Source organism: Capra hircus, chromosome 26 (genome assembly GCF_001704415.2).
Source record: "Capra hircus breed San Clemente chromosome 26, ASM170441v1, whole genome shotgun sequence".
NCBI classification, from domain to species: Eukaryota; Metazoa; Chordata; class Mammalia; order Artiodactyla; family Bovidae; genus Capra; species Capra hircus.
In genome coordinates, this window is record NC_030833.1 from 28,842,795 (window position 1) to 28,857,195 (window position 14,401).

General features: G+C 46.1%; 1 protein-coding gene across 2 annotated transcripts; it reads right to left on the reverse strand.

The window, feature by feature from the left end:
* NOLC1 (nucleolar and coiled-body phosphoprotein 1) lies at positions 2,504-12,950 on the reverse strand. Of its 2 annotated transcripts, none has more exons than XM_005698355.2 (13): positions 12,776-12,950; positions 10,108-10,163; positions 9,867-9,994; positions 9,634-9,770; positions 9,070-9,235; positions 6,750-6,871; positions 6,488-6,629; positions 6,086-6,214; positions 5,668-5,778; positions 4,928-5,566; positions 4,633-4,742; positions 4,367-4,459; positions 2,504-4,198 (listed from the first exon to the last, which is right to left on the reverse strand). In XM_005698355.2, the coding sequence occupies exons 1-13, from the start codon at positions 12,893-12,895 to the stop codon at positions 4,040-4,042; spliced, it is 2,112 nt and encodes a 703-aa protein (XP_005698412.1). In that variant the 5' UTR covers positions 12,896-12,950; the 3' UTR covers positions 2,504-4,039. The 2 variants fall into 2 exon arrangements, with proteins under 2 accessions (XP_005698412.1, XP_005698411.1); XM_005698354.3 differs by having other exon boundaries at positions 9,867-9,997.

Genomic DNA, 14,401 nt, shown 5'->3' on the forward strand with positions numbered 1-14,401 from the left:
ACTGTGCTGGCCCTTGGTGAAAGGACTCAGCATGGTGTACAGAACTGTTCCCATCCCTGACTTCCCTTATTAGACACTGAGCTCTCAAGGAGTTCTATGGCTGTACATAATAGGTACTCAGTGTTGAATACAGATACATTTTTAGAGAGATCTGAGCTTTTGTCTCACATGTGCCACTAAGCTGCAGTTTTTATCAACCCTAAGCAAATTAATAAACCCCAGCAGTTCTCAAAACTTTGCCTCGAGAGGTTATCTGGCAGTATCTGGAGCCATTTTTGGTTGTGCAAACTAAGGGATGCTACTGGCATCTAGAGGGCAGAGGCCAGGGATGCTGCTACACATGCTCCAACAGTACAGCTCTCCATAAAGAATTACCTGGCCTCAAATAATAAGGTTGACACACCATGATCTAGTTAATATTCACTTAACAGGATTTGGGGCTTACTTGATAGCTCAGCTGGTAAAGAATCCGCCTGCAATATGGGAGACCTGGGTTCAATCCCTGGGTTGGGAAGATCCCCTGGAGAAGGGAAAGGCTACCCACTTCAGTATTCTGGCCTAGAGAATTCCATGAACTATACAGTCCATGGGGTCACAAAGAGCTGGCAATGACTGAGTGACTTTCACTTTCACTTTCACTAACAGGGTTGGGTGACAGTGAGGATATAACCTGTGAAACATAAAGGCACAAAAAGATGCTGGAAAGTCTTCTGCTTTGTGTTCATGTGAAGTACACTGCAGAGGAGCATGAGCTATCATGTGTGCGACTCACTGAACACGTGAATTTCAGCCACACTGCCAGAACCCATCAGCAACAGGTGGGAATTCAGGTCCCTGAAACTAAACAATGAAATGGACAAATTATATCATATGTGGTACATACGATGGAATGCAGCCTTGGAAAAGATCCTGCTACATGCTACAACATGAGCAAACCTGAGGACATCATGCTAAGTGCAAAAGGACAAATAAAGTCTGACTGCACTCATATGAACTATCTGGTCAAAATCATAGCAATCTGTTGTACTACAATGTCAATATACTTGACACTACTGAACCATACACTTAAAACTGATTAAGATGGCAATTTAAATGTTTTTTACCACAATTAAAAAAAAACTGAGCACTGTCATTTATCCAAGTGGCAAAAGTCAATTTGGTTAAGTGTTGGCAAGAGGGCAAGCTAAAAGGTATTTTAAGTGTTGTTGGAACTACAAGTTGTTACAGTGGTTTTGGAGGGTAGTGATGAATAAATTAAAAGTACATAGCCTTTGACCCAACACTCTTAGGAATACTTCCTATAAAAATACCCACACAAATACTCACATACAATTGTCTCATGTATAAAATATCCACTGCAGCACTATTTAGAATAACAAAATACAAAAACAACCCAAACAGCTACCAATAAGGTACTAGTTAAAATAATTTGAGCTATCTCCATACAATGGGGTACCATGCAGCTGTTAAAAATGAGCTCCAAAATTATGAGACACCGCATATAGCGAGCTTCTCCATGTGTGAGGAGAAATGGGAAATGATGCACAGATAAATTCTGGAAAGAGAAAAGAAACAAGTTCTAGAAAACATAGATAAATTGGAAACTTAAATTTTTACCTTATACTATTAGATCTAGTAAGTATATTTGAAAATGAAAGCATAAAAGGAAGAAAAATTACCCACTCACAAGTGGTTTTCAGGTCTCTTCAGCATCACCTGCCTGGGAGCTTAAAAAAAAATCCCAACTCCCAGAATCCACCAGAGAGCACTAGGATCTGACTCAACTGGTCAGCAGATGGGTCCCAGGGCATGGGTGTTTTCAAAAGATCCCCAGATAGTCGTAACTTTTAGCAAGTGTTGTGAAATTACTGATTTACCCAGGGCTTAAGCAAACCGTAAAACATGACAGGAAATATTATATCCTTTGTGATCACATAGTCTTGTCACTTTTTTTGAGCCCTTTAAAAAATGTAAAAGCCATTCTTAGCTCCTGGTCAACTGGATCCAGTCCATGGCCCATTTTGCCAGCCACCAGTTTTAGACCCGGAGAAGGCGATGGCATCCCACTCCAGTACTCTTGCCTGGAAAATCCCATGGACAGGGGAGCCTGGTAGGCTGCAGTCCATGGGGTTGCGAAGCATTGGACATGACTGAGCGACTTCACTTTCGCTTTTCACTTTTATGCATTGGAGAAGGAATGGCAACCCACTCAGTGTTCTTGCCTGGAGAATCCCAGGGATGGGGGAGCCTGGTGGGCTGCCATCTCTGGGGTCACACAGAGTCGGACACGACTGAAGTGACTTAGCAGCAGCAGCAGTTTTAGACCACCCAAACACTGGACTTATAGCCTGAACAAGACACCATGACACAAGGTATAGTCAGGAAGGTAGTCAGTCCACAGTGAGCCTCCACAGGTCTGAACTCTAGCCCTCTAACTGGCACCCAAGTTGTTCTGAGTAGGAGGTAGGAGGGCTTTGGATTCACATTAGTAAAACTCCCAAAACACATATAAACCAGTCAGTTTATTATTTTGTAGTTAAGATGTAGAACTTTCACCATGCAGACTTTATACGTATGTCAGCATACTTTCTTCCTAGCGGCAGTTACACAGAAAACCAGGTTATCAGGTTACTTGGAACCCAAACAAAGGGAGGCTAATCTTAACTTACACCTCATCTATAAAGTTACGGCACACTTTCCCAACACAGGGACAGCCCAGCACCAGAGAACTTGGGAGAGACTGGAGAACTCAATTTTCCTCCTCACTTGCTCTGGCTGAGCACTGCCAACATTAATCTCCTACAGTTCTACAAAAAGCCTGCATGGCCCAAGAGCCGTATCTATGCTCACAGGTTTTTTTTATTGTTACCTCCACTGATACTGACAGTGAGGTTCTAAAGGGAGCATATGAGTTGCTCCCATGTATCAACTACAAGACACAATAACCCTGTTAGAATGCTCTCCCAACACCACTCTAACTCAAGTAATACTAGATAAAATGCTTTGTAAAGGTTCTTCTCCTCTCCATTAGCATATACGTAGGTTACCTATAAATTCACCTGACTAATGGAACCTAATTCCTACTGAGGATTTTCAGTATAGATTTCTTCCTTCACTTTCTTGATCAGTGACTCCCAAACATGTAAGAAGTTAATCAAACTATTTTGTGTCACCATGCTACCAAGACAGAAATACCAAGTGATATGTGCTTTTCAGATTAAATTTTGTGCTTTAAAATGTAAAAAAACTGAGAAGATATAGTCCTCAGAAGCCAATCAAAAATTATCTTTGAACAGTAAAAAAGTTTATGCTTTTAAATTAATAAACATATATTGCAAACATTATGTGATAATAAAAATACAAAAAATATCCAGGCTGACCCCAGGGCATTCACACATTAGAATTTTGTCTGAAATAAAACAATGACTTTTATCCCTCAAAGTAGGTAAGTCCATGCTGGCTGAAGATTTCAGTCCTAGACCCCATGGAGGAGGTACATAGTTCATGCTTAACAGATATACACATTAACAATGCTTAATGTTAACTGTCCTTCATCAGGGCTCTGAGGGGTAGGAAGCATGAAAAGTGGACACAAGCACTCACACAGGCAGCGTTCTCCAATTATAAAAATTCTTACATGTGACCTTTACCAAGTCTTGGGAGATAGCTAAGATTTTAATCTGGGGGAACCCACCTCTGAAAACCACAACAAAAATCAGTAAGAAATGATTTAATAGGAAATATACAAATTCCTCAGTATGAAGACTTTCACAGAACATGGAGGGAATGACAACTAAAATTCTTCTTAAAAAGGAACACTCTTTGTCCTTGCTACCCAACACTCAAAAAACAAATCTGTACAAAACCACAAACACAAAAAAGGACCTTAGAGGGTATTACAGTGCAGAGTCTTCAGACCTATTCTAAACTGTTCTCTTCACCAAGACCCTCCCCTGAGAGAGCCTAGGATTCCCAGGTCCACTGAGGACGGTGAGTGGGCTCAGATCATCACCCTTGCTGTGCCATAGACAGCCCACGGTCACTCACTGTCAAATTTAACAGAGTTGACTTGGACAGAGATGGAGCCTCCCCGGTAGCTGCCCCGCTTCTTCTTGGTTTTCTCGTGCCGGAAGGATTTGCCTTTGGTGAACTTCAGAACCTGATTGGCTCGCTCCCCCCAGTCTCCAGCTGCACCCCGCTGGTAAGCAGAAAGAGGTGGTTAGCACAGAAGAGCAACCCCAGGGCCCTGTCATTTCTTCTTGCTCCAGGCAACTCAAACCCAGAGAACCTATCAACCAGGACCAAACGCTGTACTCTCTCCCACCCCACCCCCTCAAGGATGGTGAAGACCCCTGGTTCTCCTCACCTTGGCGTCAAAGGAATTGTCTGCCACTCGAGCATCCACCTCGATCTCCTCTTCCCTGATCCTTCGGAATGGGGAGGATGCCCTTCGTTCTCCCTGGGGAAGAATGGAGCAGGAAACTCAGGATGGGGCAGTCATGGAACAAAAAGGCCCTCCTGAGCTACACACTTGAGCGTGCGTGCCAGGCCAGGCAAAAGAGGTGTCCAGATGATCTGCAGTTTTTGTCTGCTCTAAAAGCTGGCTCCTGGGAGGAAAACAAGACAACCTACCTTCTTCCTTTTAGGAAATGTGTTGGGGGTCTGAGGCTTTATCTTCTTTGCTGGAGGAGTCTCTGCCTCCTTAGCAGCCTCATTCTTCTTCTTCTTCTTCTTTTCTGAACCTACAGAACAGAAAGCCAGACTCAGGAAACCAGTTTCCTGTCCCCTCCTCCCAGGCTCCCACACCGAGGGCCTCCAACTAACTGGAAGCTGGTCAGGGGCTTTGGCTCCCTAATCCATTCCTCTACAGTACTGCCCATTCTTGTTTAGGGGACAAACCCAGGAGGCAGGTTTCTTGGATACAGACCTGGCTTAGCAACTGCCACTGCTACCTTTTTCTTCTCCTCCTCCTCCTCATTGCTGCCCCTGTCTGCTTTTCCATTCTGGGCAGTCAGTGCAGAGGTGCCATTGGCCTTGGCGGCCTGCGGTCTTGGCGTGCCCTTGCCCTTGGGTTTCTCCTCCTCCTCCTCACTGGAGTCATCAGAGGAAGAACTGCTGCTGCTCTCGGTCTTTGCTTTCTTCCCGGAGGCTGGTTTGGAAGGGGCTACAGCTCCCACCTCCTTCCGTGGCTTTTTAGTTGGGGGTTTAGGTGTCTTCTCTTCTTCCTCTTCCTCGCTGCTGGAGCTGTCTGAATCGGAGCTGCTGCCCCCAGCACCCTGAGAGGCCTGCTTGGCAGGCAAAGACAGGGCTGCTTTGACTGTCGCCTTGGACTTAGGGGTGGCTACAGTCTTCTTCGTCTCCTCCTCGTCACTAGAACTGCTCTCCTCCTCACTGGAGCTGCTGTCAGCCTTTCTGGTTAGAGGCTTCTGGCCACTGCCCACGGCCTGCTTGGGAGTGGCAGCTAACTTAGCTGCAGGCTGCTTGGGAGTGGCAGCGGGCTTACTTGAGGGATTCTTGGTGGTACCAGCTTGCTTGGCAGGAGCTTCATCCTCAGAACTGTCGGAGTCTAGACAGGGAGGTTAGAGTGCATAGGTCCCCGAATCAGGCTAAAGGGGGTCCTCGGAGCTACCATCGCCCCGAGGGCCTCCTACACTATACCGTCCTTACCTGAGCTGTCTGAAGAGCTCTCTGCTGCCTTCTTTGCTGGAGCTGCTTTAGTAGCTGCCTTGGCGATGACTGCCTTAGCTGGAGGTTTCTTTTCTTCCTCAGAACTTGAATCTTGAGAGAAGCAATGACATTAGGCTGGGTCCAGAGTCCCACCAGAGGCAGGAAAAAGAAGTGTAGGGAGTTCTCTGGTGGCCCAGTGGGTAGGACTCTGGGCTCTCACTTCCATGGCTGGGGTTCAATCTCTGGTCAGGGAACTGAGACCCCCGCAAGATATGTGACACAGCCAAAAACAATAAGGATGCAAAGACCGGTACAGAGCATTAGCCCTGAGGTGCTTCAGAGAAAAGCAGGAGGGAAGAGAAGCATTCCCTTCCCTACTCCTCACACACTCCCAGACCCAACTCAGGAGATGACTCACCAGACTCATCGCTGCTCTCCTCGCTGCTCTCCCCAGTCTGCTGCTTCTCTGCAGCTTTCTTGGGGGACTGAGTTCCCAGGGACTTCTTGGGTGGGGGAACAGAAGGCGGGGGGACTGAGCTATACGGACCTGTTTAAAAGGGACAGTGTGATAAAATATATACACAAATTTTTTGATACCGCTTCCTTCTAGAAATGGAGCTTAATTCCCTTTCCCTTGAGGGTGGGCTCAGATTAGTGACTCACTCCTAACAGACTAGGGCAGGGACGATGGCATGCCATTTGGCTTTCTCCTTTCTCTGGGACAGGCCAGCTGTCAGGCCAAGGTCCACGTGGTGACTGCAGAGGTCCTCCTGCCTTTGGGCCCTTGTCAGTGGTAGCTTGACTCCCCGTGTCCAGTCACCTGGTTTTTTCTTCATGGGCTTTTTCTTCTGCTCCTCCTCCTCCTCCTCACTGGAGGAGTCCTCACTGCTGGAACTCTTTTGGGCAGGTGCGGCAACCATTTTCACTGGGGCCTTAGCCACAACTTGCTTTTTAGGTATGGTCTGCATCACACAGAGAAAATCAATTACCACAGGAAAATGTTGACCCAACCAATCCTGCCAGGAAATGGAGGACTTCCACCCTCTTGTCCCCTCTTCCCTGGTAGAAATTAAGGCCTATACCTTCTTAGAGATGGCTACTGCCTTTTCCTCCTCTGAGTCATCATCACTGCTGCTGCTGCTGCCGCTGCTGCTACTAGCTGCTTTGCCATTGGCGACTTTAGGTGCTGGCCGAGGTGATGTACCTAAGAAAATAGAAATAACATGAGTATAAAGACAGTTTTCGGACCCGCCACCTTCAGCAGCACTGCCGCCAAGATGCAGAATTTCATGAAGATGCTGAGGAGAATGACCATCACTCTTGAAGTCAAACCCTCAGCTACAACAGAAAATGAAGGGCCAAAATCCAGGATAAAAAAGAATTCTTCCTGACTAGTAAAGATTGATCTTTGCTGGCAAGCAACTAGAACACAGATGTACTTTGACTATAAAATTCAAAAGGAGTGTACATTTCACCTTACTTTTGGGACTTCATGATGGTACTAAGAAAGGAAGAATTCTTACGTAAGTCCCAAGAACAAGCATAAGAGAAAGAAGACTAAGCTAGCTGGCTGTCTGAAATACCATAAGGTGGGTGTGAATACCCTTCAGATGATAGCTGGGCTCAAGTTTTTACAGCCAACCACTCTGACATACATATGTATTGTTTCAACAAACTGTAAGACAGGTAATTGTATTCTCGCTGAAAACAGACATGAGCTGGACTTCCCTGGTGGTCCAGTGGCTAAGAATACACCTGCCAGCCTTCCCTCATGGCTCTGTGGTAAAAAACAAACACAAAAAAAAACCCACCTACCAATGCAGGAGACACAGGTTCAATCCCTGTTCTGGGAAGATCTCATATCCCCTGGGACAACTAATCCTGGGAGCCACAACTAAAGCCCCAATACTCTACAGCCTGTGCTCTGCAACAAGAGAAGCCACCAGAGTAAGAAGCCTGCACACCACCACGAGGGAGCAGCCTCCATTCACCTCAACTGCAGAAAGCCCATACACAGCAAGGACCTAGTACACCCGGAAATAAAGAAAGAAAAATATTTTTTAAACAGACATGAACTGGGACTTCCCTGGTGGTCCAGTGGCTAAGATTCCATGCTCCCAATGTAGGGAGCTGGGGGTTTGATCCCCGGTCAGGGAACTAGATCCCACATGCACCAACTAAGATATGGTGCAGCCAAATAAATAAAATAAATATTTCTCAAAAAAAAAAAAAAAGACATGAACTAATAAACATCAAAAAAAAGGAGTATCAAGATATTAAAAGGCTATAAAAGCCTCCTATTAGCTTGGAACTTAGGAGTCTGTTGTTATGCCCAAGTCTCAAAATCTCCCAATGACCACCAGGGAGCTGATATCCGATGCAAAGGCAAGAGAGTTTTTATTACCAAGCTCGAGCTGGGGTTCCCACCGTTACCGATGCAGCGGCTAAGGAGAGGAGCCCCGAACTCTGGGTTATATTGCTTATATACGGTATTCTCGTGCAAAAAATTCGAAAAACGGGAGTTTCCGGGTTGGGAGACCTCTAATTGGTTACCTTCTGTGGAAGGGTTAGGTGTTGGGTTCTGATTGGTTCCCATTTCCACGGTAAATCATTACTTCCAAGGTAAATCACAAATGTAACTCATTACTTCCAAGGTAAATCACAAATTCTTGAACTTAAAGTCAGGAGGTTTAATCTAAGGGCTGATTGGCTCGCGCAGAGTGGGGCAAGTTTAGGCAATATCCAAAGTCTAAGTCTGTTTGCCCGGTACCTTTGCAAAATGGAGCTCTTTTACAAGAAAGAGTAGCTTAGGCTCTTCACTGTCAATGCTCTTACCTTTGCAGCAAGCATAAAGGAGAAGGCTGTGGATTACTGTGGTATTATCAAAGGATAAATTTCCTGCCCAAGTTCAGAAATAAACCTGTCTTCCAAAATATTTTATGATGCAAATCATTTGAATATGCCCTCTGAAGTCTTTTAAACATGTCTTCCCTCATTGCCCACTATTTCTATAGTTGAAAAAAGTGAAAGTGTTAGTTGCTGCTCAGACATGTCTGACTCTTTGCAACCCCATGGACTGTAGCCCGCCAGGCTCCTCTATCCATGGGGATTCTTCAGGCAAGTCTACTGGAGTCAGTAGCTATTCCCTTCTCCAGTGGATCTTCATGACCCAGGTATCGAACCTGGGTCTCCTGTACTGCAGGCAGATTCTTTACTGTCTGGGCCACCAGGCAAGCCATTTCTGTAGTTACTAGTCCCTAATTTAAAAAAAAAAAGACACCAGTCCATACCCCTAGTTCAATAACCAGTGCCATTTCATCCCTGTGGTGAATGAGGAATTTTCACACCAGTCCCCAGAGCAACCTGGTCCCCAGCCTAGCCTCTTGGGAACAAAAACAATACCTGGTTTGGCTGGGGCTTTAGCCTGAGTTTTCACTGCCACAGGTGTTGTCTTTGGCTTCTGGTTCTTTGGTGCCTCATCCTCTGAGCTTGAGTCAGAATCGGAATCAGAGCTCTCAGCCTTCTTAGGAGGAGCTTTGACTGTCTTGGCCTGTGGCTTAACTCCCTTCTGTAAGAAAAGCCAGGGGAATCAGCAAGAGTTTTAGGGCACCCAAAGGACATCTTAAGGTACAAAAGCAAGCTCCCTTTTTTAGGGCTTGTTCCTGACATTCCCTGTTTAGAGCTCCCTGCACCTGTCCACAAAACATCTTTTACTCTTGGAGTCCTTGACGGTGTCCCAGAGAAACCCAATACTGTCAGGGATGCAGAATGGACTGAATTTCCTCTACATTCAGGGTTCAACTTTCACCCTACAAAATCCTTTCCAAACCTCATATTTTTACCACCTCTCTGAAAGACCTCGTAATAATCTGTTGTTTATAACCAGCACCACCAGGCTAAAAGCCAAGATTTTGGACTTCTTCTTTCCAATCCCTTAAGCAATTCCTTTCCTCCCCAAAGCTGCACCTCAACAGGCTTTTTCTTTCTGTCTTCTTCCTCTTCATCATCACTGGATTCTTCACTGCTGCTGCTGCTGCTCTCGGATGCTTTGACTGCAGCCTTTCCAGGATGCTGAAGCAGACTGGCCTGCTTGGCAGGTACAGCTGAACAAAAATACGGGTCTCAGTAAGAATCAGCAATTTAGTACTGGGAGACTACAAATCCTCTTCCTGGAACCACAACTCCCTGCTGGGCCTTACCAGCTTTCTTAGCTGGAGGTGCCTGGTTTTCCTCCTCACTGCTGTCGTCACTGCTGTCACTGGATGAAGTCTTCTTCTTAGCCACTGGTCCATTTGCCTGTAACTTCCGCTTTGGAGCCTTGGTGGACCTGCTGAGGCAGATTAGGCTAACTTCTGGGGAACAGGACCTTCTCAAAACAAAGAATACAACCCAGCCTACTCACAGGGAGAAAACTGCCACACTGGCAAAGAGAAGACTTACTTGAGCCAGAAACTATAGATATCCAAGAGGGAAGAGGCGTTGGCATCCTGCTGGGTCTATAAGAGAAAAGAGAGAGAAAGCAGGGTAAGAAAGTTTTATCCTGGTTATTCTACGGGAGTTCAAATTTTGTGTTACTCTCTCATTAAAAGTCACTTATTTTGTCTGCTCTATCTGATATAAATGTTACATCTCTGAAGGTTTCTCCTACTTGCATAAATTAGGAGAAAAATATTCTATTTATGTATTTCCAAATTTTTGGTAGCAAAAACTTGGGTTATTCCTGTAGTTTCTGGCATCATCTATTCCCCTGCCTATCAATCCTATTTATCAAAGCCTTTAAAAACATGCATTCCATTAAAAACACTGCTTTATTCTAGCAGTGTACTATCCAGGAATTTATCCTTACCCATGAAACAAATATCTACACAGGAAGATGTTTGCTGCAACCTGGTTTATAATTCCAAACCACTGGAAATCAACCATCAAGAGAAGATTAGTAAAAATCTATGCTAATTATTCAGGAAAAGGCAATGGCACCCCACTCCAGTACTCTTGCCTGGAAAGTCCCATGGACAGAGGAACCTGGTGAGCTGTAGTCCGTGGGGTCTTGAAGAGTAAGCAGGACATGACTGAGCGACTTCACTTTCACTTTTCACTTTCATGCACTGGAGAAGGAAATAGCAACCCACTCCAGTGTTCTTGCCTGGAGAATCCCAGGGATGGGGGAGCCTGGTGGGCTGCCGTCTCTGGGGTCGCACAGAGTCGGACAGGACTGAAGTGACTTAACAGCAGCATGCTAATTATTCAGTGCAGAACTGCATTCAGCTGTTAATTACACTGCTTATGAATTATGAGTTGGTGTTCAAAAAAAAATGGCAAGGCATTACAGTATATACGAGAGTACAGGCTCAAAGTTAGATGAAATGTGAAACTTACTTCTGCTGGTTAGTAATGTGTGACCCTGAGTAAATCACTTGATCTAATACTGTTTTTCTTCCCTTTAAGATAGATAATACTATAAAGCACTAAGTTGTTGAGAGAATGAGATAATGCACATAAGGGGCTTAGCATCTGGCCCTTAGTATGCCCTCCACAAAGATTAGCTTTTGTCACATAAAAAAGATTTCTGATTCTTTTGAAAGGCCCAATTCCATCCAGCCGGATGTGGAAACACTCTCTGCAGCCTCTAACAGTCAATGCAAAACAGTTCCAATATGAAAGCAGCTCTATCAGATCACATATGGCAGGCCGTCTCAGCTTAAGGAAGCCCTTTGAGGCTGATCTGACTTATAACTTGTGTAACCTGATTCTACCACAAAGAACAAGCTTATCTTCTTAATCAAAGACTAAGACCACTAAGGACTACCATATGAGCTTCCCTGGTGGCTCAGATGGTGAAGAATATGCCTGCAATGCAGGAGACTCAGGTTTGATCCCTGGGTCGGAAAGATCCCCTGGAGAAGGGAATGGCAACCCACTCCGGTATTCTTGCCTGGAGAATCCCACGGACAGAGGAGCCTGGCGGGCTAGAGTCCATGGACTCATAAAGAGTCATACACCACTGAGTGACTAACACTTTCACTTTTAAGGACTACCTCACCACTCCACTCTATCTTCAAGGTGTTTTCTTGTGCAGTCTTGTCTGATCTCTTTGAGATGGAGATTCCAAACCTTTCATATTCCTGGTCATCTTCCTTTTATTTGTTTTTAGAACATCCTAAGGTACCATAACCAAGATAACAACGTCCACTCATTGATGCTTTCTGAGCACCAGGCACTGGTATTGCCACTTTGCATATATTATGTTATTAAAACTCACAAAAATCCTATAAAGTGAATGATGACATGCTCATAGAAGTAGAAACAGATTCAAAGAGATTAAGCAAGCTGCCTGGATCATACACTTTTAAAGTGGCAGAGACTGTTCCCAAACCTACACTTGTCTGATGCAGGAAGTCAGAAATTCCACAACTGCTTGATGCTCAACCCTGCTTCTACTCCCGTTCATTTTTTTCTTTAGTAACAAAAATCCCAGCTTTCATTAACGGCTTCCCCGTGGCTCAGACAGTAAAGAATCTGCCCGCATGAGGGAGACCCGATTAGAGCTCTGGGTCTGGAAGATCCCCCGGAGTAGGGAAAGGCTACCCACTCCAGGATTCTCTCCTGGAGAATTCCACGGAGAGGACCCTGGTGAGCTTCTCCATGGGACTGCAGAGTCGGACACGACTCAGCGACTAACACTTTCACTTTTTTTTCAGTTTTCATTATTTCTAAAGCAATTCTATTTGAGTCCTGGGTAAATTCGTTTGAGAGTTAAACTCAAGTCACGCTTGGCACTACCAGGAGCCTCTAATGCCTCCGGTAGGACCAGGCGCTCCCGCCCGGTCGCACTCTGCTAGCTACGTGACCTAGGCCACGAGGGTCCCACGCTGCCACCGCCTCACCTCTCACCAGAAAAAAGCAAGACTCAGCGCTAAGTAGCCAGACCTCGTGGAAGTGATGCCAAGACTCCAGGCTTTCCACCAACCGCCGAGAGCTCGGCACAAAGACCTGGCAGTCATTAGTCTGGCGGACCCCGCACACTTCCCTACCTGCAGACTTACGCATGCCAGGGCCCGCAGCCCTGTGGTGATCCCACCCCAGCCCATGATCCAAGCCCCGGACTCACAGCGCCTGTTGCCTTGACGAATTTATTGGCCACGCTCGAGAGCTGGTTATCTCGCAGAAAGCCGAGCACGAGGGGATACAGGTCGCTGGGAACCACGCGGCGTAAGCCGGCGTCCGCCATCCTCCGGGTAATACGCGTCACTACCGTCGCGGACGCACACGACTCAAGAAACCGGAAGAGGCGGGCTAGGGGCGGACCCACGCAACGTCCTCGCGCTGCGCGGGACACGCCGGAAGGGGCGGGCGCACTCTCGGAGACAGGGTAAAGGCGAAATCCATGGACGCTTTCCGGTCCCACGAGTGTCGCCATCTTGGAAAGGCGGAGCCCGCCGTTCTGCTTTGTGAAGGCGGAGCCCTTACGTCAGAGGTCACGCCTTTGGTGGCGGCGGGAAAGCTTCGGACTTCCCGCGCCTTGCCTTCCTGCTGGAGCCACCTTTCTCAGTGCAGCGGTTACCCCTAGCATTCAGATATCAGAGTAAGGCGTGGGTCGGCGGGCCTGAGCTGACCTTGAATTTTCTAAACTTGGTCACATATCCCACCGTCCCCTATTCGCGCTGCCAGTGGATTCCCATTCTTCTCCATCTTCACTTCAACACCCTGGAAGGCCCTTTCTCAAAATACCACCCCAACCTCTGCACTCCCAACTCCATTACCGAGGGCCCTTCAGATTATCTGTGGTAGTGGTGAGGTATTGATCTTCAAAACTGTCCACCTCAATCTTGACTTGCCCATGAGACAACTCTACCCTCCCTTATTTACACAGCTTCAGGTCAGCTTCATGAAGAGAAAAAGGGGATGTGCAATAAACCCGAGCGACAGCAGCAATCTCTTCAAACGGATAATCCTTAAAATAACCCTTCTACTTCCTGGGTCACAGTCCACACTATGAATCCTCCCCGTGGAAGAACTAGAAAACCCCTCAACTGCCTCTCTCTGTCATGAGTACTCAAATTTATCAATGCCCAGGCCTATTAAGTTAATTTTAAGTTCTCCATATTTCAGTTCACATTAGCAGATAGCAATCCCTACAATCCTGTCTACTAGCCCTAGACTATTTCTCCTTCATGCCCCTCAGGGAGGTAAGGGTTCACTTTCTCAAAGGATACACTTCTTTGCCTTTCTCAAAATAGGCATTCCCCTGTCCTTGGTATAATTCCTGTATGTCCCTCTTTCCTAAAGGTCTATTCACCTGCATGCATTCTTTAAACATCTGAGCACCTGCTGAATGCCAAGCATTGTGCTCACGCAATGGTACACACAAGCCTGTTTCAAAAACCTTTATTTACAACAGGTGTGAACTTCCTCTGGGTCCCTGATATTCAAATTCCTTCCCAGACCAATAGCACCACGCTTGTTGGAAATGCAGAATCTCAAGGCCCACCCCATAACTCAGAATCTGCATTTTTAAAAGATCTCCAAATTTAGCTACCCTTTCAAAGTCTGAGAAGCACTGCCCTAGATGACTGATTTCACCTACAAGACTCTTGAAGAGCAGTTTCAAGTCCAATAGGATTCTGCACCTAACTGAAGAGGGGTCCTAGGAATCAAATGGAAGTAAGAATGTCCCTGTTGGGTTCAGAGAGGAAACATGACTTCTGTGGCACCAGCACCATAGAAAAAAGCACAA

Bases quoted from the DNA above. Each gene is read 5' to 3' on its own strand.
- NOLC1 (XM_005698354.3), bottom strand. From the start codon at position 12,895: ATGGCGGACGCCGGCTTACGCCGCGTGGTTCCCAGCGACCTGTATCCC. The intron at 6,872-9,069 runs GTATTGTTTTTG...CTATTTTCTTAG, and splicing joins TAAAGCCCCAGCCAAACCAG to GTACATCACCTCGGCCAGCA. The intron at 4,460-4,632 runs GTAGGTTGTCTT...ATTCTTCCCCAG, and splicing joins CATTTCCTAAAAGGAAGAAG to GGAGAACGAAGGGCATCCTC.